General features: G+C 38.0%; 1 protein-coding gene across 2 annotated transcripts; it reads left to right on the forward strand.

The window, feature by feature from the left end:
* The first annotated feature begins 1,870 nt into the window (after positions 1 to 1,870).
* LOC135082359 (uncharacterized) lies at positions 1,871 to 17,900 on the forward strand. Of its 2 annotated transcripts, none has more exons than XM_063977152.1 (5): positions 1,871 to 2,252; positions 13,744 to 13,870; positions 14,740 to 14,847; positions 15,304 to 17,232; positions 17,527 to 17,900. In XM_063977152.1, the coding sequence occupies exons 1-4, from the start codon at positions 2,085 to 2,087 to the stop codon at positions 17,079 to 17,081; spliced, it is 2,181 nt and encodes a 726-aa protein (XP_063833222.1). In that variant the 5' UTR covers positions 1,871 to 2,084; the 3' UTR covers positions 17,082 to 17,232; positions 17,527 to 17,900. The 2 variants fall into 2 exon arrangements, with proteins under 2 accessions (XP_063833222.1, XP_063833221.1); XM_063977151.1 differs by lacking the exon at positions 1,871 to 2,252 and adding an exon at positions 12,550 to 12,833.
* Positions 17,901 to 24,554: the final 6,654 nt, after the last annotated feature.

A 24,554-nucleotide genomic window follows, 5' to 3' on the forward strand; every position in this document is an offset into this window, starting at 1 on the left:
CGCCAAATATACCACCGCGGAGACCCCAATCGCGTCTCTGCGTTCCATTGAATCGTATGAGCGTATGGATTTTTTGCGTTTTTTTTCATAATTTCTATTTTTAAAATTACCTATCGATAGCTTACTTTATTCTGATGAATATATGTCATTACAAGTTTTTCTCTCAAACTGATAGTTTGGCTAGAAAAAAATATTTTCTATCCACGCAGTACGCCGGCAGCGTTCGGATCGGATACAGTGACGTCAACGGTCCCGCGCCGGGCGGTCAGTGAACTTTTTTAGTAATTTGGCCATAACTTCGTCAATTTTTGTCGTAGAACAAAAATTTTTGGACTGTGTATTAAGGATTTCTTAGCCCTATAAATCTGCATTCACAGCTAAAAATCGAAATGATCCTCATTATGCCGCTTTTACACTGCGCGGAAATTAGACAAGTCAAGTCCATGAAGCTACAGATAAAAATGGAGGCCACACTCCGAATACCTACTTGAAGCACAAACTAAGTATCACTATCTCGCTCTCTGTGGGCAGACTCGCTCTTTCTAAATAAACAAAAAATATAAAATTGCTCAAATTCAATGAAACCAATGTAAAATCTTTATTTCTTGACATAGGTATCATTAAAAATGATAAGTGTAATTACTGGTAAAACGTTTTAGGAAGAAATTACTGTAAAAAATGTGAAAAATGTTTACAATGATCCAATGTCGGAAATCACGAAATAAACACTTACGCGTGGAATCTTATGTCACTTCCAGGACACCACGTACTACCGCAACCACGCACTACAAAATTTTGCACCAATTCTTGTGATAAAACAATGATTATTTCCTGTAAACAATCTCAAATCAAATAGTAAACAACCGCCATGATGGGCCGGATTGAGCCGATGTTGCCACATGGTACCGATTACCCAGGAATTGGGATTGTAATTCCCTGATTCGCCAACACATTAAGCCTAAATGGCCGACAATTTTGTGATTTTTTATTTAACTAGGTAATCTTAGTTTCAAATATTAATTATTTATTTGTTTAACTTCTGATTTGGTTAGTGAATTGGCTATTTCGAAGAATTTACAAGGAGATTTAAATCAAAAGATAGCAATACTACAGTTCACACTAAAAAGAGAGGTAGGGCCGCAGAGAGCGAGATAGATATAAGTAGGTATTTGACTCAAGTTTTTGTTCCAACTCTGCCCTCCATTTTTATCTTTAGCTTCATGGTCAAGTCAAAAAAACAGTGGAGTGAGGATGAAATTCATTCATTTTTCATCCCCACCCCTCTGTTTTTTTGACTTGACAGTTGACTTGGCTAATTTCCGCGCAGTGTAAAAGCGCCATAAAAGCGGCAGAAGACTTGGCTGTATGGCCTAATAGTGCCTTTTCCTTTTCCTGCAGTGCAAACTATGGAAATAAACAAATGTCATGTCAAAGCACTGTGATGTCAATTTTTTTTTGTTTGATTGTTTGTGAGACAGTGGCACCAACTGGTGAGCGTTAAAGTGGTAGGAGGACTATCGCATTTGCACTCATCAAGATGGCGCTACTGTAGAGTAAGGTCCTGTCAATCGCCAGGGGTGCCAACTGTTAAGTATAAAAACGATAGCCCTCATTTTCTTCCTATTTTTTTTATGGCAGCGCAAGTACACTACTACGCGGGAAATTGGCCAAGACGTAATAGTGTGAACACCGTCACGGAAATAATATTATTACCGTGACACCGTCTTGGTTACTTTCTCCTTCCTCCTCGCGTGTGTCGTTCTATACTTCGGGGTGTGGGCTAGCGCTTTGGCTTGGATAATTTGCCACATTGTACCTGCGCCATTATAATAAGAATTTTGTCTGTGATAAAAAAAAAATGTCAATGTCATTCACAGATGTCATGTTTTTGTTGGTGTTTTCTTCTTTCATAATTTTTGTATTAATCTCTAAGTTGTGTTTGTAATAAGCCGTGAATTACAGTAAATAGATTATCATACAAAATAACAAACAGCAGCTTAAAAGGAATCATAACTTTGTTAAAAGTAGGCCAAAGAAATCTTTGGCAAGCACTTTAAGAGTTCAAGCAACAATTTAACAACAATATGCCTGTTAAAAAGTGCATTGTGACCGGTTGCTCTTCAACGTTGAGTACCACCAGGTTATACAACTTCCCAAGGTCACATAGTGTGTTGAAAACATGGCTACAATATCTTATCCCAGTAGAACCGCACCTAAAATCGCGGACACCAAGGCAACTCAGACAGTCAAAGGTAAGTTTTACACTATCCCTCCATAATCTGCGATTGTAGAGCTAATTTAACATTAACATAAGTAAATTAAAATAATTAATGAGCATAATACAAAATCAAAACAAATTCTTAGGTTATGTATGTGTTGCAGTCGGATTGTACATCTTGGTCTGTAATAGTCAATTAAAATAGCTGACATTATAATATTATTGCATATTAATTTCAAATGTCTGCCGGACTCCCTTGCCATATCATTCCAACCCTCAACTTTAATTTTCAAATTCAAATTATTTTATTGCAATTATCGTATGGCATGGGTAAGGGTTGACAGAACATAATATTTATTATTTGTTCATTGTGACTCCCCGTGAAGGTGTTGCAAAACTTTAAAATGGATAACATTTTCTTTTTAATACCTTTATTTGAGGTGAATCTGGACTGTTGTGGACGCCCTCTGCCCCATCTAGGGGACATAGGACCATAAGTAAGTCATTTGAGGTGAATCACCCTAGATGATGTTATTGCTATAGCACACTAAATAGATCTAGCTAATAAAAGCAATAATGCCACTTAAATCTTTCATGAGAGACATAAAAATTCTTGTATTCACACCCCTTTAAGATCCTTGTTTCCTCATGGTCCTACTAATTTATCCTACTAGTAAGACCACCAGGAAGGCTAGTTCCTTGTGGTCCTATTATTGTTTAAAAAAAAAGCATAGGAGAAGAGGTTATCACTAGTTTCTTCAGATTTGAGTGCAATAACAACCCTAAATGTCAACAGGGTCTATAAATGTATTATAACCAACTAGCCCTTGTCTACAGAAGTGGAGAAGTCCTATGTTTGTTATGGGAATAAATGGAAAGATATAAGTAAAATTGTATAAAAACTTGAACATTTGCTGGTTGTTTAATGGAGATAATCTTACATACAAAAAGTATGGAAAAAAAATCCACATTATTTTGTGGAGTGCTGTGAACTGCTGTGCTGTGGTGCGTCTTTCCGTTCTATACATGGCCAGAACGCACCCATAGGAAACTGCTCGTGTATATTTTGGAGTGTCTCTTTGTAAGTCCAGGTCGCAGACCGACGTTCGCGATCGGGCCGTATCGAGCGCATAAGGCGCCCGATCAGTGGCGAACCCAACTAGAGGGTTGCCCACCGCGGTGTTGGACCAAAGTCCAGCCTACGGCGGGCTCACTCTAGTGGGCCCGATCGAGGGGACTACGGACGCGGCCTAAGGGCGCCACGGTAGGCTCGGACCTCGGCTCAGGCCGTGTCCGGGGGACGGATAGGGGAGAACCGGCCCGGTACATGTCTGTACCGTCCGAAATGGAAAGCAGGGCCTCGTACTCGCCGGCGAGTACGGTGTAACGAGCTACTGTGTTGAGGAGTAGTTGGCGTGCTTAAGGCAGTGATGTCTGTGTTCAGAAATTCGGTAATAGGATCGTCCGGGTCGTCTAGGACATGCCTAGGTCGTCGGTATTGGGCAGCGACATCTTTCTGGGGTGTATACGTGGCGGCGCTAACGATAAGAGGGTTCTTGTGGTTGATCGCTTTATCAAAGTAGCGGCGAGAGGCTTCTTTCATAAAGTGATCAATCGATGGGATCTCGAAATCTCTATGGAGATTCGTATTACGCACGAACCACGGGGCATCCGCGGCTCGGCGTAAGAATTTGTTTTGGAGGGTCTGGAATTTCTTAAGGTCTGTGCAGGAAGTGTGAGCAAACACCGGACTGACGTAAGTCAACACTGGACGGATGCAGGTTTTGTAAATTGTCAACTTATTTCTAAGTGACAATTTACTTTTCCTTCCAACTAGGTGGTAGAGTCGGTGGATGTAGTGGTTTGCACGGCTCAAGACGCGTCTGAGGTGCGGAGCGAACGTTAATCTCTGGTCGAGGGTGACACCTAAGTATTTGGCCTCACTTTTCCAAGGAATAGTTTGGTCAAATAAGGTGAGATGGGTGGGGACATTAGGACGAGTGCGAACCGGAGGACGTTTCGCAGACAAAGCCCTAGAAAAGTACACTGCTGCACTTTTTTCGGGATTTACCTCGATACGCCACTTCCTGAACCATTCGCCTAATTGTGTGACTGCGCGTTGGAGCGCCAAGATGACGTAATTCCGATTACGTCCGGACTTGTAGAGTGCGGTGTCGTCCGCAAAGAGGGCTAAATCCGTATTCGGATATTTGGGGATGTCATTGACGTACAATGAAAAGAGGATGGGCGAGAGCACGGAGCCCTGGGGGACTCCGGCTCTTATGGGGCGGGGGGAGGAGAGGGAGCCATCTACTCGGTAACGAAAGTTGCGATTCGATAAAAAGTCACGTAAGATGTGCACGAGACTGTCCGGCACACCGAGTTCGTAAAGCTTGTAAATCAAGCCATTGTGCCAGACTTTATCGAATGCCTTCGCTATGTCGAAGAATAGCACTCCTGTCCCTACGGGTGGCTTAGCAGTGAGGCCGCTAAGTATGTGCTCCGTTAAGCGGTGCACCTGTTGTACGCAGGAATGTGAGGCGCGGAAGCCAAACTGTTCGTTTATTAAGAGATTATTAGAAAAAACATAATCTCTTAATCGAGAGACAATTATACGTTCGTATAACTTACCCATGGTCTTTAAGAGACTGATGGGTCTGTAGCTTGTGGGGTCAGCCAGTTTCTTACCGGGCTTCGGGATGCCAATGACTTCTGCCTCTTTCCACGCGTCGGGAAAGATGCAGTGAGACATGGCCGCGTTGAAAATAGCAACCAAGAGGTATACTAGGGGGGCGGGCAGGGCGCGTAAGACTCTATTAGAGATACGGTCCGGGCCGGGGGCTTTGTTGGGACGGAAACCTTTGATTATCGTTCGCACCTCGTCGACGTTGGTCGGGTCTAGGGTTGTGGTCGGATGGAGGGCGGCTCTACGTTCGACTTCGCTGTCCACCATGCGGAGGTGGGCAGAGTCTACTGGGAGGGTACTGGGGGAGCACTGTGCTTCTAGACTGTCGGCTAGACATTCGGCTTTGGCGTCGTCGTCAAACGCAAGCGTTTGATCGGGACGTAAAATCGGTGGCGTGGACGCTACGGTGTCAGACTTAAAGGCTCTCGTCAACTTCCAATAGGCTTGGTGAGATGGCGAGATTTCTTTAAGTAGATCATCCCACTGATTGTTACGGAGTTCCGCGATACGAGCCTTGACAGCGCGCTGTAAGGAACGTAGGCGGACTCTGTTTTCCTCGGTTGGATAAGCGTCATAATCGCGAGTGGCTGCGTTCTTTGCCCTCAATAGTTCTCGCGCGTCGTCCGGCAACCTGAGACGGTGGTTAGCCATCGCAGGCACTTGCCTAGACGAGTCGCCGATGGCGACCGAGATGTGACTAGTGAGCGCATCGATCGCGTGAATAGTTTCGTGAGGCGAAACTATATCGTCGGGGATTGAGGACAGTTGTGGGCTCTGACAGTTCCCAAGTTTTACCTTGAGTTTGTCCCAGTCCACAATTGTCTTCATAGTGGGTGTAGACTCAGGAGAGCCTAGTTGTAGTACGACCGGGCGATGGTCAGAAGTGAGCGCGTGCATGGTTTCTATAGAGTGTAGGCGGAGGCCTATATTCTTTAGAATTGCCATGTCCAGAATGTCGGGCCGATGCTCGACATTGTAAGGATAGTGAGTGGGCGTCATAGGGACTAAGATATCAAATATGAGTTCCTCAGAGAGTTCGCTTAACATGTTGCCATTGGCAGTGGATGTTACGCAACCCCAATGAGTGTGTTTGCTATTAAAGTCGCCGCCAAGAATGACTGCACTATTCATAGCAAAGAGGGCCTGAAAGTCGCTCCTTAAGGGAGTCTTGTTCGGGGAGAGGTAAACCGAGCCGATGAGGATGGGCTCGTGTCCAGTCATGGCTAGCCGACAGAGTGAGACTTCTAGGTTAGAGAGAGAAGGGGGATCGACTAAAGCACAGTGCAGAGAACGCTTATAATAAATAAGCGTGCCGCCGCCACGTGTGGGCCTATCGTGTCTAATGATATTGTAGTTCGCTATCCTAGGATTGCGAATAGAGGGTGTTAGGAGGGTCTCTTGAACCAGAAAGATGTCGACCTGGTGGTCGGTAAGGAACTGAGTAACCTCGTCCTTCTGCTGTCTAAGACCGTTAGCGTTGAAAAATGCTAAGGTGATTGACCGGGGTTTGATCCTAGCGGTGGGATTAGCCATTACGGAGCGTGGAAAGAGGAGATAGCGTAGCAAAAGTCTACGTGTTCGGCGAGGATAGATAACCTATCCATGATGTTGCCTTCGCCATTAGTCGCGCGCAGTTTTGCGGCGATCACAAACATCTCGCCGACATTAATTTGGCCAAAGAAGTCTCTGACCAACTTAATGTCAGCCGCAGGTGAATGTGAAGGCTGGGGCATGGCCTGAGGGGCCGGGACTGTACGTACTGAGCCCCGATTACGGTAACTTTTAACGTCAACAATCCAGACACGCTTCTCGATTCTGCGATACGATTGGTCAAAACAGCTGACGTACGCTGTTGAACGACCAATCGTATCGCAGAATCGAGAAGCGTGTCTGGATTGTTGACGTTAAAAGTTACCGTAATCGGACCTCTGGTCGTGTATAGTTTGGAGGAGCTTAGTAAAAAAAGTCACATCCAAACTATACTCGATTAGTTTCACACCCTTGCGTTCTGGCTATGTATAGAATGGAAAGACGCTGCTGTGGTGGGTGGAGTGTTTTTTTTTGGAGTGCCCCCTAGCGGAATATTTCATCTAACTAAAATTACATCAAGTTTTGAATAGTCTCAATAGATGGCGTTATTGGTACCTATATTCGTGGCTTTACGTGCAAACCGCATGAGGCCAAATCGAATAAAAAAAAAATACTGTCATTGCACTTGTTGGCTTGTCATAGTTGTCATCAGTGGGTAGACACTTCTCATTCAAAAACTAGTCTCTATATGTAGCAATTGATATACAACCTTATCCCTTAAGCAATAAAGTGCATTTTGGATTGATTTCACTACAGCAGGGGAACCCGCGGATCAATACCACCATACTAAAAATAATTGTTAGTGTCCTTATGTTGGTAGTATTGTTAGTTTGACAAATGAAAAAAAATGTCTGTCAATTGAGTTTGAGTTTTTAACCGGCGAATTGATTCGTGTGAAGTTATTTTCTCAGATTTGGTGCAATATTACTGTAAATAAACTTTTCTGTCGTTTACGTTGAGTTGATTAAGTTCCTCCGTATCGGGCGTGATAAAGTTTGCTGTTCAGTGTTATGTTTTTTGTGAGATAGAGACTCTTTTAAATAAGCTGTGTTTCAACTTCTACAGAAGTTTAAACTCTTATTTACTTTTCTGTTTAATGGGTATGTTATCTACTTACTTGAAATATTAGATCTATTACAAATCTATTATTCATTAAAAACAACCCTATGTGATGAAAATGTAAATGTACTTTCAAAACTGGTAAATGCATGAACCAGGGCATTGACACTGGTTGGAGAGAAATTATAGGCTTTGTTTAATTAATACCTATTTCATTTTAGGCTTCTACTGATAATGGAGAGTAGAAACAACAAGAAGTGCGTTATTTGTAATAAGAGGCGAAGTCGTGGTGGATCACCCTTACTTTTGAGTAGGTTTCCTCTGGATTCTGACCGGTAAGTTTCTAATAACACTCATTTATTACAAGATAATTTTACTGATTGTGTAAACTTAAAGGCTGGGATTAATATTTTTAATCATACAGTAAATAACCATAACCAATTTTTAATTTCAGTATTTTGTTTCGTACTCTGTAAATGAATTGCATAACAATACTAAAAGAAATTAGTTGATGAATAAATTTCAGTTTGTTATTCTTTTTCTTTTCTAATAGGTATTTCTTATTTCAGTTGTCGAATGTGGGTTAAAAATGCTGGCATAGAAGACTTAGCATATGTACCTATTGAAAAGTTACACCAACTGAAGTTTGTTTGTGGTGGGCACTTCACTCCTGAATCCTTCAATGCCAAAGGAACTCGGCTGAAGAACTCAGCTATTCCAACACTGGAATTGAGCAATCCCATCTTGCCAGATGAAGTTTTGACAGAGTTTCCTCTTCATGTAAAAGACTCCAATAAAGAAAACCTCAAGACAGGTATGATGATGACTTCAATTATTTTTTTTAAATTTAATTTACTATCAATTTTTCTGAATTATTTAGATGTCTTAATTAATTTTCTTTGGTTTCCAAAACAAACCAACCGAATGCAATTTAACAAGGTTCTTTCTTTGTAACCACAAACATGTGTTGTATGCTTATCAATAAATAATATATAATTTCAATTATTAATTATATCTATACTTTGTTACAGTTCTTTATGATCATTCATATTGCATTCCAAAGAAGTCAAATCCAGTTGAACGAGGTATGTTTATCTAAAATTATACTAATAATATAAAAAGGAAATATTTAATTGTTTGTTTGTATTTGATCGGCTCCGTAACTCGAAGCCAAGATAGCCTAAAGTGCGGGTTAGAACCCCACAGCTTGAATATTGTAGTAAACCCACTCGTAACACAATTTAGCTTAGAATGTGTGTTGAGTTAGAGGGACTTTAGTAATTTGTGTAATACAAATTCTTCAAAAAAAGTACCGGACCAATTTGAAAAATTTTAGGCAATCTACATTAATTAGCCAGGTCAGCTAGTTTAATAATATTTATAAGCTAGTAATTTTTAATGTGAGCAAGACATGTACTAGACTGATTGTACCCTAAAGTTGGGTAAGAACATGACATTTTATTACCCAATTCACATTTCATTATCTGCTTTCAGTTCCCCTTACAACTACAACCAAACAACTAAATTCAACATGTTTGGGAGCTGTGGATATACCAGATTCTGGTATTTCTGCGAAAACAACTTTTGAACCTCTTCCTTCTACTTCCAATGCACCAGAACATATGACCTATAAACCCATTACTCATGGTAAGTGTACAAACTAATTATTTACCTTCTAAAATATGCCTTCCCTCAAACTAAAGAATGCCACCCTGGATGCGTTCTGCAGTCTGCAGTCAGGTCAAAATGAACTTATATGTACAACATTCTAGGTTTCTGTACATTTTATATTAATGCTATTTGACCGTGCGGATACGAACAAAGAACGCAAAGCACACGTGACTGATTGCCTTATCACGACCACTTACAGATTGTCTTGACATACCCGCAGACCGCATCCAGAATGCAGAACATTAAAACCTCTAAATGCCTTTAATTTAATATTATGTCATTGTTATTGAAGGTGGGCCCACGCTTCATATTTTATGAGAAGAGCTATCATTATCCTGTCTTTGCATTTTTTTAAAACTTGATAATGATTGATTGATTTGGAAATAATATGTTTCATAAAACAACAAAATAAATTTTAAACTAATTTGCATATTTATAATATTTCAGATGATAAAAACATTTGCCATCAAGATGCACAGGCAGAAATATTAGTCCACAGTTATAAAAGACCTAAGAAAAACATTGAAATGAAAGGTAAGATAAAACATCCTAATTTAAAAAACTAAGTAAAATTGCTGATTAATTAACCAATATTCAATTCAATTTGCTTTAATGTTGTTTTTTTTACTAATGGAAATGTTTTTATTACAGACACTTCATCAACATTTACAATTAAAGAGAAGAGGCTTTGGCGACAGTTACAAAATGCAAAAAAAACAATAAGGAATATAGCGAAGTCAAGAGTGAATTTAGACAAGTTAGATTCGGAAGTGCTGACATCGTTAGTAAAGGATGTAGTGCAGAATAACAAAAAAAAGTCACAAGGAAAAAGGTGGACTTTAGCCAACAAAATATATGCTTTGGCTATATTTAAACGGTCCCCTAAAGCATACCGCTATATGCAAAAGCTGTTTACGCTACCAAGCACTAAAACGCTCCAAAGGATTTTAAAAAATATACCAATGGAGCCTGGTATAAATAAAAATATAATTGATATGTTAGAGGCAAAAGCATCAAGTATGCCAAAGGAAAATAAATATTGCTCGTTAATATTTGACGAGATGGCGTTAAAGAAACGGATAATTTATAACGAAATTGCTGATAAAGTGGATGGCTACGTGGATTATGGAGAGGGCGAGAACATGGGACGAGAAAAGAAAATTGCAGACCATGCGTTAGTGTTTATGATACAGGGTGCTAAACATAAATACAAACAAAATATTGCGCACTATTTTGTGGAAGGCACAATATCAACAGCAAAACTGGCAAAAATTATATCGGACATCATCAAAAAATTAAAAGAAATCGGATTTATGGTTCTAACAACAGTTTGTGATCAGGGATCTACAAATATAGGAGCTCTTAACATGTTAAAAAGAAACTGTGGACAAGGCATAGATAGCAACTTTTTCTCTGTAAATAATGACAAAATTTTTATAATCTATGACATCCCTCACTTGTTCAAATCATTACGAAACAATTTCTTTAAAAGTGGAAATATGTCTTTCGATGGAAAAATTGCACAATGGAGGCATTTGGTAGTTGCAGAAGAACACAACAGAAATTTTTTAAATTTTAAAAAACTGAATAGTACCATTGTAAATCCAACATTCAAAACTAAGATGAGGGTGAAGTATGCTGCGCATGCTCTGAGTAATACCGTGGCAGCTATTTTAAAAATGATGGCATGGAAAGAAGTTTCTGATTGCAATGATACAGCATTTGTGATTGAACAGTTAGATAAACTATTTGATTGTACAAATGGTCCATCATCTTTAAATGACGTAAAGAAAGGGATCCGGGAAAATGTTTCCACATCAAGTAATCACATTGAGTCTTGGACCTTTTATACTGATAAGTTAAAAACCATAAAATTTATAACAGCAGAAAACACGATACTAAAAAATGTTAAATGCGTAAAGGGATATCAAATATCTATCAAATCCTTAAACGATATTTGGGAAAAGTTGAAGAATGAAGGGTTTAAATATATGAACCTTAGACAGTTTAACCAAGACTCTCTGGAAAACTTATTTGGAATCATTAGGCAACACAGTGTAACCAATAGAAATCCCACTATCACGCACTTTACTGCAGCGCTTAAAACAAGCATGGTTACTGGGCTGAAAGTGCCTCATAGCAGAAGTGCTAATTGTGAAGCAGACAACAATAAACATATGCTGGAATATAAAGACATTTTAAAAACTAATTTAAAAACAACAGAAATAAAAATTAATGTTCAAGATTCCACAGACACTGAATTTTATCCTGTGTTGTCTATCCCGGACCCTGAAAACTTAGAACAGCCCATTGAAAATTTGTGTAGCCTTGAAAACCAACCAGTAGTATATGTAAGCGGGTATTTAGCTGCCAAACTATTACAGAACAGTTCTTGTTTAATTTGTGAAGAGTGTTTGAGCGTGAAAACTCCTGTTGACAATGATTTGTATGCATATATATCTCTTCGCGAATGGTGGCATGATAAAAAAAGTCTCGTTTATCCAACAATTCAATTATGTACCACCGTAAATGAAGCTAAACAATTTTATCATGACCATATTGCCGACCAGATATATATGGAAAATGTTGGAAAATTCATTTTCTTAATGTTGAGTACAAATTGTAATTTTAGTTGGTTTAAATGTCAACAACATAATAAAGAAATTTATGATAAGATGTTTAAAATATTAAGTTACCTTTTTCTAAGAAAAAGTTGTAAAATCATTAATGACAGCTTCATAAAAAGTGAAAACAATTTTGCTGACAAAAGTAAAAAAGCACAGCAACAAAGCATTGAAAAGTAATCTTGAGGCTGAGGTTCGATCAGCTGATAAGAAAATTAAAGATGTTTATAAATAAAAATCCTATTTTTTCTTAGAAAAAGTTGTGAAAATAAAAGTTTACAAAATTATCATTTCTGTACTTTGTTATAATTTTCAATAATTCCTCATGCCTACAACTGCTATGTCATGTTCAATACTTATTGTAATATACCTATTTTATTACGAAATAAATAATTTACGTTACAAAACTTCGTTTTACTTACACATAGTATAAAATAAAAATAGTAATCATTAAAATATTGAAGGTTCCTATACTAGATATCGATATGCAATTACAACCCTAGCAAAGTATCGATAATCGATAAGTTATTACGAACGTCACTAATACTGTCAGAAAATAAGGCATTATGTTGGTAGCTCCGCCTGTAGTTTGTGCGGTTGGTAAAGATTTGCGGGTCGTTCTCTAAAATGCATATGTGTGCGTGAGCTCAAAAAATATCTATGGAGTGCCGTCTCTTACTCTTTTATGCTCTTTGGTTGTCATTTTCATTAGATTCTTTTTGTGCACGGGGTTTTTGGTTGGTTTGTTGTTTAAAATTTGGTTTTATTGTTATAACCAAATAAAGAGTTTGAAACAATATTAATTTAAAAACGAATTATGCCTATTTCGAGGTGTATCATACCCGGTTGCCCGTCGACGCGGGAGACCACTATGTTACACAAATTCCCCACTAAATTTAATATGCAGTTACTATGGTTAAAGTATATTCTCCCATATAATCCGCGGCTAAAATCACAGACACCAGAACAATTATGTCAAAGAAAGGTAATTTTATTTATACTATTGTTGACCTCAAGACAGCGTTTTATTCACTAGTCGTAGTAACCCAGTCAGTGTAGGAATGAGTGACTAGGAGAACTCAGGGGGAGGGCATTCCACCCTCCTCTAAGGGTCCTCCCTTAGGAAGGTGGACCTGGTTTGTATAAAAAAATTACAGTGATTGTTATGACAATTTCCAAGTTTTATGCCACCTTCAAATGATGCCAATATGCCATTGCAGCGCGTCTTCTCGCCTCTAATTTGAAGGTGCTCTTACTTTCTTCTAGATCAGGTGTCTCCAAACGTAAACTTTGAAGCCTTGGGGCCATAATATTTTTTTCAGTATGTAGCAAGTGCCATAATTTAAAATTTTCTGCCCACCTATGCAAACATAGGCTTAAGTCTTAAGCTGTCGCGGGCCGGATTGATCGCAGTGGCGGGCCGGATATGGCCTGCGGGCAGGCCGGTAGTTTGGAGACCCCTGTTCTAGATGGTTAGTGTCCATAGTTATGGGTATAAATCGGTAGCTAAATGCATATCTGTGCTTTACGCCAGTGTTGCAGATGTTTTTGTTTTAATTTAGTACCCTTCATCATTTCCGATAACTGTTGGCAAATTGTGTTAGGTAACACTACTAAGTTAAAATGTAAATTAAACTAATTTTCTTATTATAACCTGTTCACATTACCCTGATTACGCTCTTTCCCACTTTTCCATATAAACAATATCTCATTAACAGTATTTATTTGATTGAAAAATCCTTACATCTATCAATATGTACTTGGTGATTTTTATTACATACCATACAATGGCCTAGTCAAAATATTTTAGTAATGGTTACATAAATTATACTATCCCCCTGTAAACTTTGTTAAAAAAGTTTGGCAAGACGACTTAATTTTATTCTTTGTTTCAGGTCTGTGTGCGTCATTTTGAGGCCCAATACATAAATAAAGACAATAGAAGAGCTATGGACTGTGCTCCGACATTATTCACCGAAGAAGAAATGAGAACTGGAATACCAACAACCCCTTTGCCTAGTAGTAAGTACATGTACAACAAGTATATCTTTATGTATAATCCTGTCAACAAGTGCAGAGATAGGTGGCAAAGTGGTGATTGAAGTAAAAATATAGCATAAAATGTCAAATCTGCTGGAAACAGGGTTCGAAAGGATAATTATCAATAACAGATGGACAATTATCGGTTGATAATAACAAAAAAAATAACTTTTTTTGAAATTTTGGAACGTGTATTTCCGCACTTGCGTCTAGTGGTGGGCGTTAATCAACATGAATAGTTACAAAACCTACCCATTTAGCTCCACAATGATCACTAGTTGTCTAGCGTCAAAATATTTATCTATTTTACAAGCTTTATCCACTAGCGGTGGATAACTTGACAACAATCAGCAAACAAAAACAAAGCAACATTCACAATCACAATTTCTTATGAAACAATTTGACAATTGTATCTTTTACTTGATAATTATCCGATAATTATCCGATAATCATCTGATAATTATCCGATATAAGATAGCAGATAGAAGTATAAGATTACCATGAAGCGTAATTATCTTGATAATTTCGAACCCTGGCTGGAAAAATACAATCCACAACTACATTCTGTTGTTTTGTAAATGTTTACTTATCATCTATTTCACATTAACTTCACCCATTCACCATTGCAATGGGCATCATGATGTCCACAAGGCAACACTACTCAGTTCATTATCACTTTTTTTATTTTATTGATTCTTAAGATATCTCTAATAAATGTCTCTTTCTATTGCAATGTCGGTAAAAATCTTCAGAATAGAATTTGTTGTTATAAAGAGCTATTTATTAAGCCCTATACTGTCTCCTGTACTGTGACTCTAATGTAATTTAACATATTTTTTCATAAATTTCAGAATTGCCTAAAATACTGTATAGTGAACATAACTACTCAGTTGGTCCTGACGTAAATTTTTATGCTGAACATAATTACTGTAAACCAGATGATCAAGAACAATTAAAAGGTATGTTACAGACTGTGTGCACATTAATGGGACTTTATGGCAAGGGAATTTTAGATGACTATATAAAGTGCCTTAAAATTTTAGTGCTACGGTTGAAATTGCAATGTATCTCGAAGGAAGCACGGAATGCTTAGGAATACCAAATCGGCAGCCTTCATTGCAATTTACATTATACATAGAATATTACTTCTCAGTTAAAAATCCCTTGCCATGCCTTCCCTTTGTCTAAGACCCGATTTCCACCAAGGTGAAGCAGAGAAATGTTTTGAGTAACCAATCAGATTTTATTCTCCAATAAATGAATGAATGCAGAATAAAATTTGACAGAATGACCTGATTGGTTATTCAAAACATTTTTCCGCTCTGCTTTGGTGAAAACGGGCCGGGACTGGATGCAGCAGTGTAATAATATGTCCGCATAAGGATATTTAAATAACCAATGGTTCTTTTTTACAGAATTCGTAAACTTAATGGATGATATAGCAAATTATGAAGAAACCAATTTTGATGATCCTGATGACCCAATAGACGAGAAAAAGAACAAAAGTAAAACATTAAACGAAATTCAACAATACATTGATGAATTTGCTAAACAAATTCAACAAGGAGATGAGGACCCACCCCTAGAAGATGTAGTTTTAACAAATGAATCTTTCAAAGATACTCTTGAATCATATAATTTCTCTTCAAATATCATCTATACAAATAAAGAACTGAAGCGAGTTGATGCTTTAGAATATCTAATGTACCCTGAAAGAGCATATGCTGCGATAACATTCTGCATTCTAAAACAACAGGCTTTGCTTGAGGAATGTATTCATAATTTCGTCGAATGGGCAAATAAAACATATTATGATATCGAAGGTATACCAGAAAAGATTGAAGAAATATTTTCCCATGGAAATTTTATGAAAACCACTTTTAAAATATTGCAAATAGTGTGCAAATATCGAGCCAAAAACACTGAAATGCGCAAAGAATATTTTGCTAAGAAAACAATAGATCCAAAGTTTAAAGAAACCTTAAACAACATACCGTATACCTCAAATCTTCTATTTAAAGATGATGATCTTAAAAATGTACTGCAAGATACGACCCTGGGCCAAGTTTTTAAAACGAAAAAAAGACGGAAAAAAAATGATAGAGGTATACAGGTTAATATTTTACCTAAAAAATCAGATAAGGCTGCACAAGTTACACAAAAAAAAATAAGAAAAGCTTCGAAAGCAGTTCAGGCTAACACTAACGAATTAGAAGGTATTTCGACAGCAAATAAAGTTAAAAAGAAAGATACAGGCTCGCAAACTTCAGATAAAGACAAACTGTTAGGTGAAACTATATTTTGCAGCAACAATCCGCCTACACAGGACAACGTTGAAACGAACAATCCTCCGCCTATAAGTCATTGTCAAAAGATACAGTATGTTGTCAATATTAAGAGGAAGCCTGGCGTTATTAAAAAGCTACATAAAACCACCGATAGCCATAATAAAGTCACTGTTCCATTAGATCATAGTAACGCTCCATCCCAAAATGGTTCAACTGGACACAACAGAGACACTAGAGGGTCGCTTTATACCGATCCGCACCACGAGCCAAGACCAAAGAAAAGACAAAAAACTACCAAAGGTGCCCAGGGCCCTAGCATGCCTTTGCTTTGGGACGCGTGCCAGAACCTTCTCTCACTGGGAGGAGATTCTAATATACAGGAGAATGATGAAAGAGTTCATTCTACCCTCGAAAGGGAAATCGTACCTCAGAATCGAACTGAGTCTCGTCCCAGCCATGGAAAAAAGCGACGTCCTAAAATACTAGAGCCATGCAATGAGCCCACTTCACCGATGTCATTAAGTGGAACAGTTATGAGAGGAACGATTTCAGATTTTCATATCATGCCCGGGAAATCGACTAAGGAATTGCACGTGTGTGACAGCCCGTATTTATTGGGAGGATGTAAGCACACGCACGAACAATCTGAAAATGTTTCTAGTATAGATAACGCTAATCGAGAATTTTTCTCGCGAGGGGGCAAACTGAGACGGCAAATGGAGCTTCCTGAAGAAACATCTGGTTACCCATATGCCCCGAAAACTAATGAAGTCGCGAGTGGTCCAGGTTTTGGTGGGCCATCTGAGGTGGTGCATCAGCATACACAGAACACAATTGCGAATAATCCTGACGGTTCACCTATCACCTTGCTAAACTACGACAATTTACCAATACGATGGGTATAGGCAGAATAGTTGGAAATCGAGCACAGTGCATGGGTGGCAGAGCTAGCATTGGGAGAAAAATCAGATTGAGCAATAAACTGAGCTAAAATATAACATCTACTGTGAGAATGATAATCATCTGAACATTTACTTGCCTTAGAGGCATATTCAGGTTGGTACTATTTTTATTAAACAACATTATTAAAATGTAATTTTAATTTACAAACCGATCGAGTAACTGCGCACCTCGCTGGAATGCGATTGCCTCCCTCTTATCCACACACGTCACCGCGTTCGCCCCGTCAGTACCATAACGTCGATGTGACGTCACGGCATCCTGTTGCGCAGTTAACTCGACTGGGTTGTACATACCTATTACATTTTATGAATACAAAATATCCTGAGTCTATTTCACTAATCTGATGTGTTTATTAAAGTTGTTGCAAATAAACTCTTTTTTTTTCAGATAACGAGAGAAAAGGGGCCAACTTTTTTACCTACTTTACAAAATACTATTTAAATTAAAAATAATTATAGTTTTAAGAGAAAAAGTACCCGATGCGGGGCACCAGGTTTTACTAAAATTATGAAACCTATCATTGCTGATACAAGCGATATGATTCAATGAATGCTCCAGCTACCAGCAAGTGAGCGATTCTATCGATCTTCTCAATTTGTTTCTATTGATTAATTAATTGGTTTAAAACCATGATTTTGTATTGAAGGCACTGAAATTAAGTTATTCTGTGTAAAATATTGTTGATCTATCATCAATCAAAGAATGTGTGTACTAATGTGTTAAACAATTTGAATAATAATAAAAATACTGTGATATTCGAAGTTGTTTTATTTATTTTAGTCGCTTAAACATTAATACATGTATAGGAGTAATAATTCTATGCCTCAGGCTTGGACTATTGCCTCAGGGTACCTTTGAAAAGTTGCCCCAGGCCTGGCACAGAGCACGTATGAGGCCTAGTCGACTTTGTAGGCAGCACTGTGGCCCCACCATAGCCATAGACAAGTGGCAAAACGTGTATTATTTGGAAATCGCTTCACGGAGCGAAAACTACTTCTGCGGGTCTAGTCAAAACGCACTTTAAAATCGCAAACCCATCGCAAACCAGTCGCAAACATATAAACAAATCGCAAAAGAGGTCGATAACAAAAAAGGCTTAGTCAAACGGCAAAAAATCGAATCGCAAAGCCCTACCTATCGATAATCGAAAGACTGGATTGAAATTTCCCATACAAAGGCTTAGCCAACATGCATTTAAGACTCAATCAAAATCGAATCGAATCGCAACACCCGCCATTTTCATTGCGATTACTAAAACCCCGGTGATAAGCTTCGATTCGATCGAAAACCAATAGGGTGAGTTGTACCACCTAACTTTGACCGTAACTATGACGTTAACCGGTGTTTTTTGTATGGAGTTTGACAGATTTTAGACGTTTGTCAAAGTTAAACTAAGATGGTGCAACCCACCCTAAGGCTGTTTTGACAAATCCGTATCGCGATGTCGTTTTGACAGTTAGTTTGACGGCGAAGCATAGACGTAAACAGAGAGCAGAAAGAAGGAAGATACAAATTAAAAAAAAAAGCTAAAAAAAGTAAAAACAATCGCAAAGTCATAGACATTTTTTAACTTTTATTCGATTTTGAATGAACTTTTATATCGCCGTGTCGTTGGTGGTTCAATGTGCATTTTGGCTGCCATTTTCCGATCGAATCGAATTACTGGTGACGCGGCGACTGACATTAGTGAAAACTTCATATTGGTTTGCGATGGCATTTTGACTAGACCCACTGGCTGGAGTGAAATGTCGCTCACCATGCGTTGTTGAGTGCTTTTCTAACTAAAAGTTAAGGTGTGCGCGCACAGGTAACTTTTGTCACACCTCTGTGGACTGTGACAGAATGTCTCTCTTTTTCTCTTTGTTACAATAAAGGTGTATAGCCTGACCAGTGGGTCTAGTCAAAATGCCATCACAAACCAATAGGAAGTTTTCACTAATGTCAGTCGCCGCGTCACCAGTAATTCGATTCGATCGGAAAATGGCAGCCAAAATGCACATTGAACCACCAACGACGCGGCGATATAAAAGTTCATTCAAAATCGAATAAAAGTTAAAAAATGTCTATGACTTTGCGATTGTTTTTACTTTTTCTAGCTTTTTTTTTTTAAATTAGTTTCTTCCTTCTTTCTGTGGGTCTAGTCAAAATGCCATCGCAAACCAATATGAAGTTTTCACTAATGTCAGTCGCCGCGTCACCAGTAATTCGATTCGATCGGAAAATGGCAGCCAAAATGCACATTGAACCACCAACGACACGGCGATATAAAAGTTCATTCAAAATCGAATAAAAGTTAAAAAATGTCTATGACTTTGCGATTGTTTTTACTTTTTTTAGCTTTTTTTTTTTAATTTGTATCTTCCTTCTTTCTGCTCTCTGTTTACGTCTATGCTTCGCCGTCAAACTAACTGTCAAAACGACATCGTGATACGGATTTGTCAAAACAGCCTTAGGGTGGGTTGCACCATCTTAGTTTAACTTTGACAAACGTCTAAAATCTGTCAAACTCCATACAAAAAACACCGGTTAACGTCATAGTTACGGTCAAAGTTAGGTGGTGCAACTCACCCTATTGGTTTTCGATCGAATCGAAGCTTATCACCGGGGTTTTAGTAATCGCAATGAAAATGGCGGGTGTTGCGATTCGATTCGATTTTGATTGAGTCTTAAATGCATGTTGGCTAAGCCTTTGTATAGGAAATTTCAATCCAGTCTTTCGATTATCGATAGGTAGGGCTTTGCGATTCGATTTTTTGCCGTTTGACTAAGCCTTTTTTGTTATCGACCTCTTTTGCGATTTGTTTATATGTTTGCGACTGGTTTGCGATGGGTTTGCGATTTTAAAGTGCGTTTTGACTAGACCCGCAGCTCTCTGTTTACGTCTATGCTTCGCTGTCAAACTAGCTGTCAAAACGACATCGCGATACGGATTTGTCAAAACAACCTTAGGGTGGGTTGCACCATCTTAGTTTAACTTTGACAAACGTCTAAAATCTGTCAAACTCCATACAAAAAACACCGGTTAACGTCATAGTTACGTTTAAAGGTAGGTGGTGCAACTCACCCTATTGGTTTCGATCGAATCGAAGCTTATCACCGGGGTTTTAGTAATCGCAATGAAAATGGCGGGTGTTGCGATTCGATTCGATTTTGATTGAGTCTTAAATGCATGTTGGCTAAGCCTTTGTATGGGAAATTTCAATCCAGTCTTTCGATTATCGATAGGTAGGGCTTTGCGATTCGATTTTTTGCCGTTTGACTAAGCCTTTTTTGTTATCGACCTCTTTTGCGATTTGTTTATTTGTTTGCGACTGGTTTGCGATGGGTTTGCGATTTTAAAGTGCGTTTTGACTAGACCCGCAGGAACATAAAAACCCTGGCATAGAGGCGCATCAATTGCATTTGATAGTGCAACACTGAGTACAGTCGTACCTGTGTTAAATTAATAGGCTAACTTTATGTATCAGGATTCAAGATTACGGGCTAATTTGATATTTTCATAAATTAATAAAAAAATATTATTGTAGATAACCTGGTTTAAATAAATTAAATGAAACCATCAATTGAGCTAGTAGGATTTATTTTATTATTCATCAATAATCAAATCAGAACTTAAATATTCAACTGCAATGTCTGCTCAATTGCTCATGAACGCTTCAAACTCGGTACTTATTTCCCAATTCCATAAAAATCAACACTTAGAAAGTGATAAAAAAATTTAAAATAGATAGTTGAAACAAACCACAGCTAATTTTCATAGTGGACTGTACTATACACTATACGATAAACATGTCAGTCAATTTGACAACCTTTGTCGGAAACATTATTCAATGAAAATATTGTCCGAACCCTTAGTATTTCTCTTCGACAAATACTTTAACACATTGTGAACCACATTTCTTTCACGACTATAAAAAGATTTTAGCAATTTAATTCACAAAATCAATTGCGCACATTTAAAATAAAGTTTGTTTACACTTTGACAGCAATAGACTGAGTCAGTCTATTGCTGTCAATATGGTTTATACTCGTATTTCTTCTTCTATGTAGATAAGTTACAACAATTTTAAAACAGCAAAGAAGTTTTTCGTGAAGTGTTTAGATATGCGATTAGTTGGAATGCACCGTGTCTTGAATAACTTCATAGAGCGTGAAGTGAGTGTCTTTATCTTTTATAACACTAAAACACTTTTTCTTGTCGCACTTTTAAGATGAAACGATCCAACGGCGATCTGATACCGCAGCGTTAACGACGCGACGCGACCGGCACGGGACCGGGACGATTGCACAACGGCTGGACCACACTGACACTTGCTACACCGGTGTAGTAACTTATTCATTTGCAAACGAATTAGAAGGTTTGTGGATTTAGTCCGACTGGTTTCGTACTTTACATTGTCTATGATTGTTTGCTTGGAATTATCGAACAGGTTTCGAGTTTACTGCTATTGACGTGGTTGCATTAATGGAAGTTAATTAACGAAATTACTGTGTTTGAACTAATCAATTATTTTTCTTTCTTTCAAATTTCATTAGTACTTCTAGAATAATTATTAATCTTTGTTAACATGGTGTAGTGGCTTTGAAAGAAACTTAATTCGAAATGGTCTCCCTGTATAGGTTCATGTGGGGAACATTGAGTTATAATGTACTACGTACTAGAGAAGACATGTCAACTAGACTGTTTCTGGCACGCAAACAGGTCCATGGATGGACCGAAATTCAATTAGTATGTGCTCAGCGGTTGCTGTGACAACACGCTTGAGTGCAGTTTTGTTTTTTGAAATATGCTATCCTATAGACGAAAATACTGTTCAAATAACTCCAGATACATATTAAGTAAAAATCAAGAAATGACTTTTTACCATTAAGTTGTACATTTATGCACTTTAAAACACTAATTTAATTTTAATTTGTTAATTATAAGGCGTCACCGCGGCGGCAGCCATTTTACGAAAATTTCAAAGAATAAAAATCGCAGACTTGACACTGACGCATAAATTAGTATACGAAAGGAAGGTTAAATACAGCAATAAAAAGACTTTTTAAAGATTATAAGCACTTTGTATTGCACAAATTACTAATAGTCCCGTCCAGCCCCTTGTGTTAAGCTAAATAAGCTTGGGTTACGGGTGGGCTCACACAATAGTCGTGCGGCATCATGGATCAAACTTGTTTGAATCTCACTGCTGTTGTTCGTATGCGACTGGTTAGTTAGTAAATCACCCTAATTATTGACACCTAGCTCACGAGATAGGCTAATATTATAATAATTGTACAGTGTGTCTGGTCACCAGTGTCCGACCCGTTAGGGCGCAATAATAATTATGATCAATTTAATCGACAAATCCAGTATTAAAAAATTACAGCTATTTTAATTTTTTTAGTTTCTGAGTCCGGATGGATTCATTTATTTACCAAATCTACCGATGTACAGGACCTATGAGTATAAAAGTGATTCGTTCGACAGCTGAAAAAGTAAGCAATACGTTGTCATCAAAAGCTTCCATTTAAATTTCTTAGAAACACTTGAACGTAAAAAAAATGATGCTTCTTTTTAGATTTTTCAATGTTACAAAAAACTAGAAAGTTTTACATTTTTAGATGCACTAAGTCATTACCTAAAAACTGATATACCTTGGCTTTAAATCAACTAGTCTAGGTGCTAGCTACACAGGAGATGCAGCGGTGAAAAGGAGAGGTGGGAATAGTCCCGTAACTTCTACCTCACAGCTATTATACGTGTACTCAACCACTGAGATAGTTAACAATAGAGACAATAAAATAACTGAAAGTTTCTGACTTTCAGTTATTTTATTGGTTCTGGAATGAAGGCGTGGGTCATCCCTAGCTTTGTTCCTACCGTGACGAGTGGGAATTTTTCTAAAATCTCAAGATGGACTGACTGAAGATAGCAGGAAGACGCTGGGTGCAGGCCACTATCAACTGGGCGATGTGGAAATCATTAGAGGAGGCCTTTGTTCAGCAGTGGACGTCCAGTAGCTAAAATGATGATGACGATGTTTCCTTACAGTATCCAATTCAATAGGCAGAAACTAAACGTAAACGAAGTGTCGCCTCTGTAATGGTATCATTATCTATAACTCATAATATTTCGTGCGCTGTTGGATGACAGTTTTAAACTAGAGATGGGTAATTTTTTTATCGAATTAGAAAATTCCAGTTAACGATTCTCAAGGCGATTATCGATTACATTAGATTTTAATCGGGAAGAAAAATAATAATTAATGGCTTAAGCATCAGTATGAAGCCCATACGCACTTGTAGCACAAGTAACACGATTAGCCTCAGTCCCCTCAGTTGTGAATTCGGAATCGCCAGTTGTAATTTTAAAATCGCATCACAGAGTGAAGTAACTAACACCAAAAAACGGCAGAGCTAAGTGATTTCGAATGTTTCAACTGCTACGTTTTGTCACTTGTCTAGGAGGGCTAATTTTAGTCTAAGGGAGCTTAAATTACATTACAGGAAACGCACAATATAATATAAGAAATTAATGTAAGTAAGCTGAACCTTTTTGCTATTGAGCACAATGAAAATTTAACACAATTTAGCCGATTTGTTTATTTTCACAATCGATTCACAATGTCTATGATGAGGCGACTGCAGGAACGTCACTATTCGTGCAATCCTATCAATGAAGTACGACATTTTCTGGTGCAGATTTTATCGCCATAAATTATGAAACTTGATAGTCATGGATTTGACTGACAGCTGTCCGTCAAATTCCCGCCCCGCACCCCGCACTGTACATATTTTGTTCGCGATGTCTGTTCTATACGTAGTAATATTACTTCAATGGTGGGGAATGGGTTTCCATTCCATGGTTGGTGATTTTGAGACGTCAAACGTCATTGAGACTGATTATGATTCAGATTTGTGTGCTCTGTCACGTCATAATTAGGGATTGCAATCCGGTATCATTTTCAATCCGGCCGGATTTCACCGGATTGACGCTAATCCGGCCGGATCCGTCCGGATCCGGCCGGATTGCAAAGTTTTGATATTTAGTGATTTTTAGTTTTGATAATAGTACATAAAAAGAAAAATAAAATACGTATTTATTTATGGAAAATAAAGTCACTTTTATTTATCAGTCTGACTGACATGCAAGGTGACATGTCAATGAAGTTTTCAGTTACTGTTGCCATTAAAAGAAATTAGTGCCATTAGTTTTCCGCAACATGGCGAGGGTTTTTATGTTCCTGCCCCCCTAGACAAAACGCACTTTTTGATCGAATCGAAAATCGAATCCGTCAAATTCCATACAAAAAAGGGTCTAGACCCACTGGTCAGGCAAAGAGAAAGATGTCGACGAAAAATTGTAAAATTATAAAATATGTTCAAACAACTGAGTAACAAGACTTGACTGTACTACTGACAGTATTAAAAAA

This window comes from Ostrinia nubilalis, chromosome 21, assembly GCF_963855985.1.
Source record: "Ostrinia nubilalis chromosome 21, ilOstNubi1.1, whole genome shotgun sequence".
Classification (NCBI taxonomy): Eukaryota; Metazoa; Arthropoda; class Insecta; order Lepidoptera; family Crambidae; genus Ostrinia; species Ostrinia nubilalis.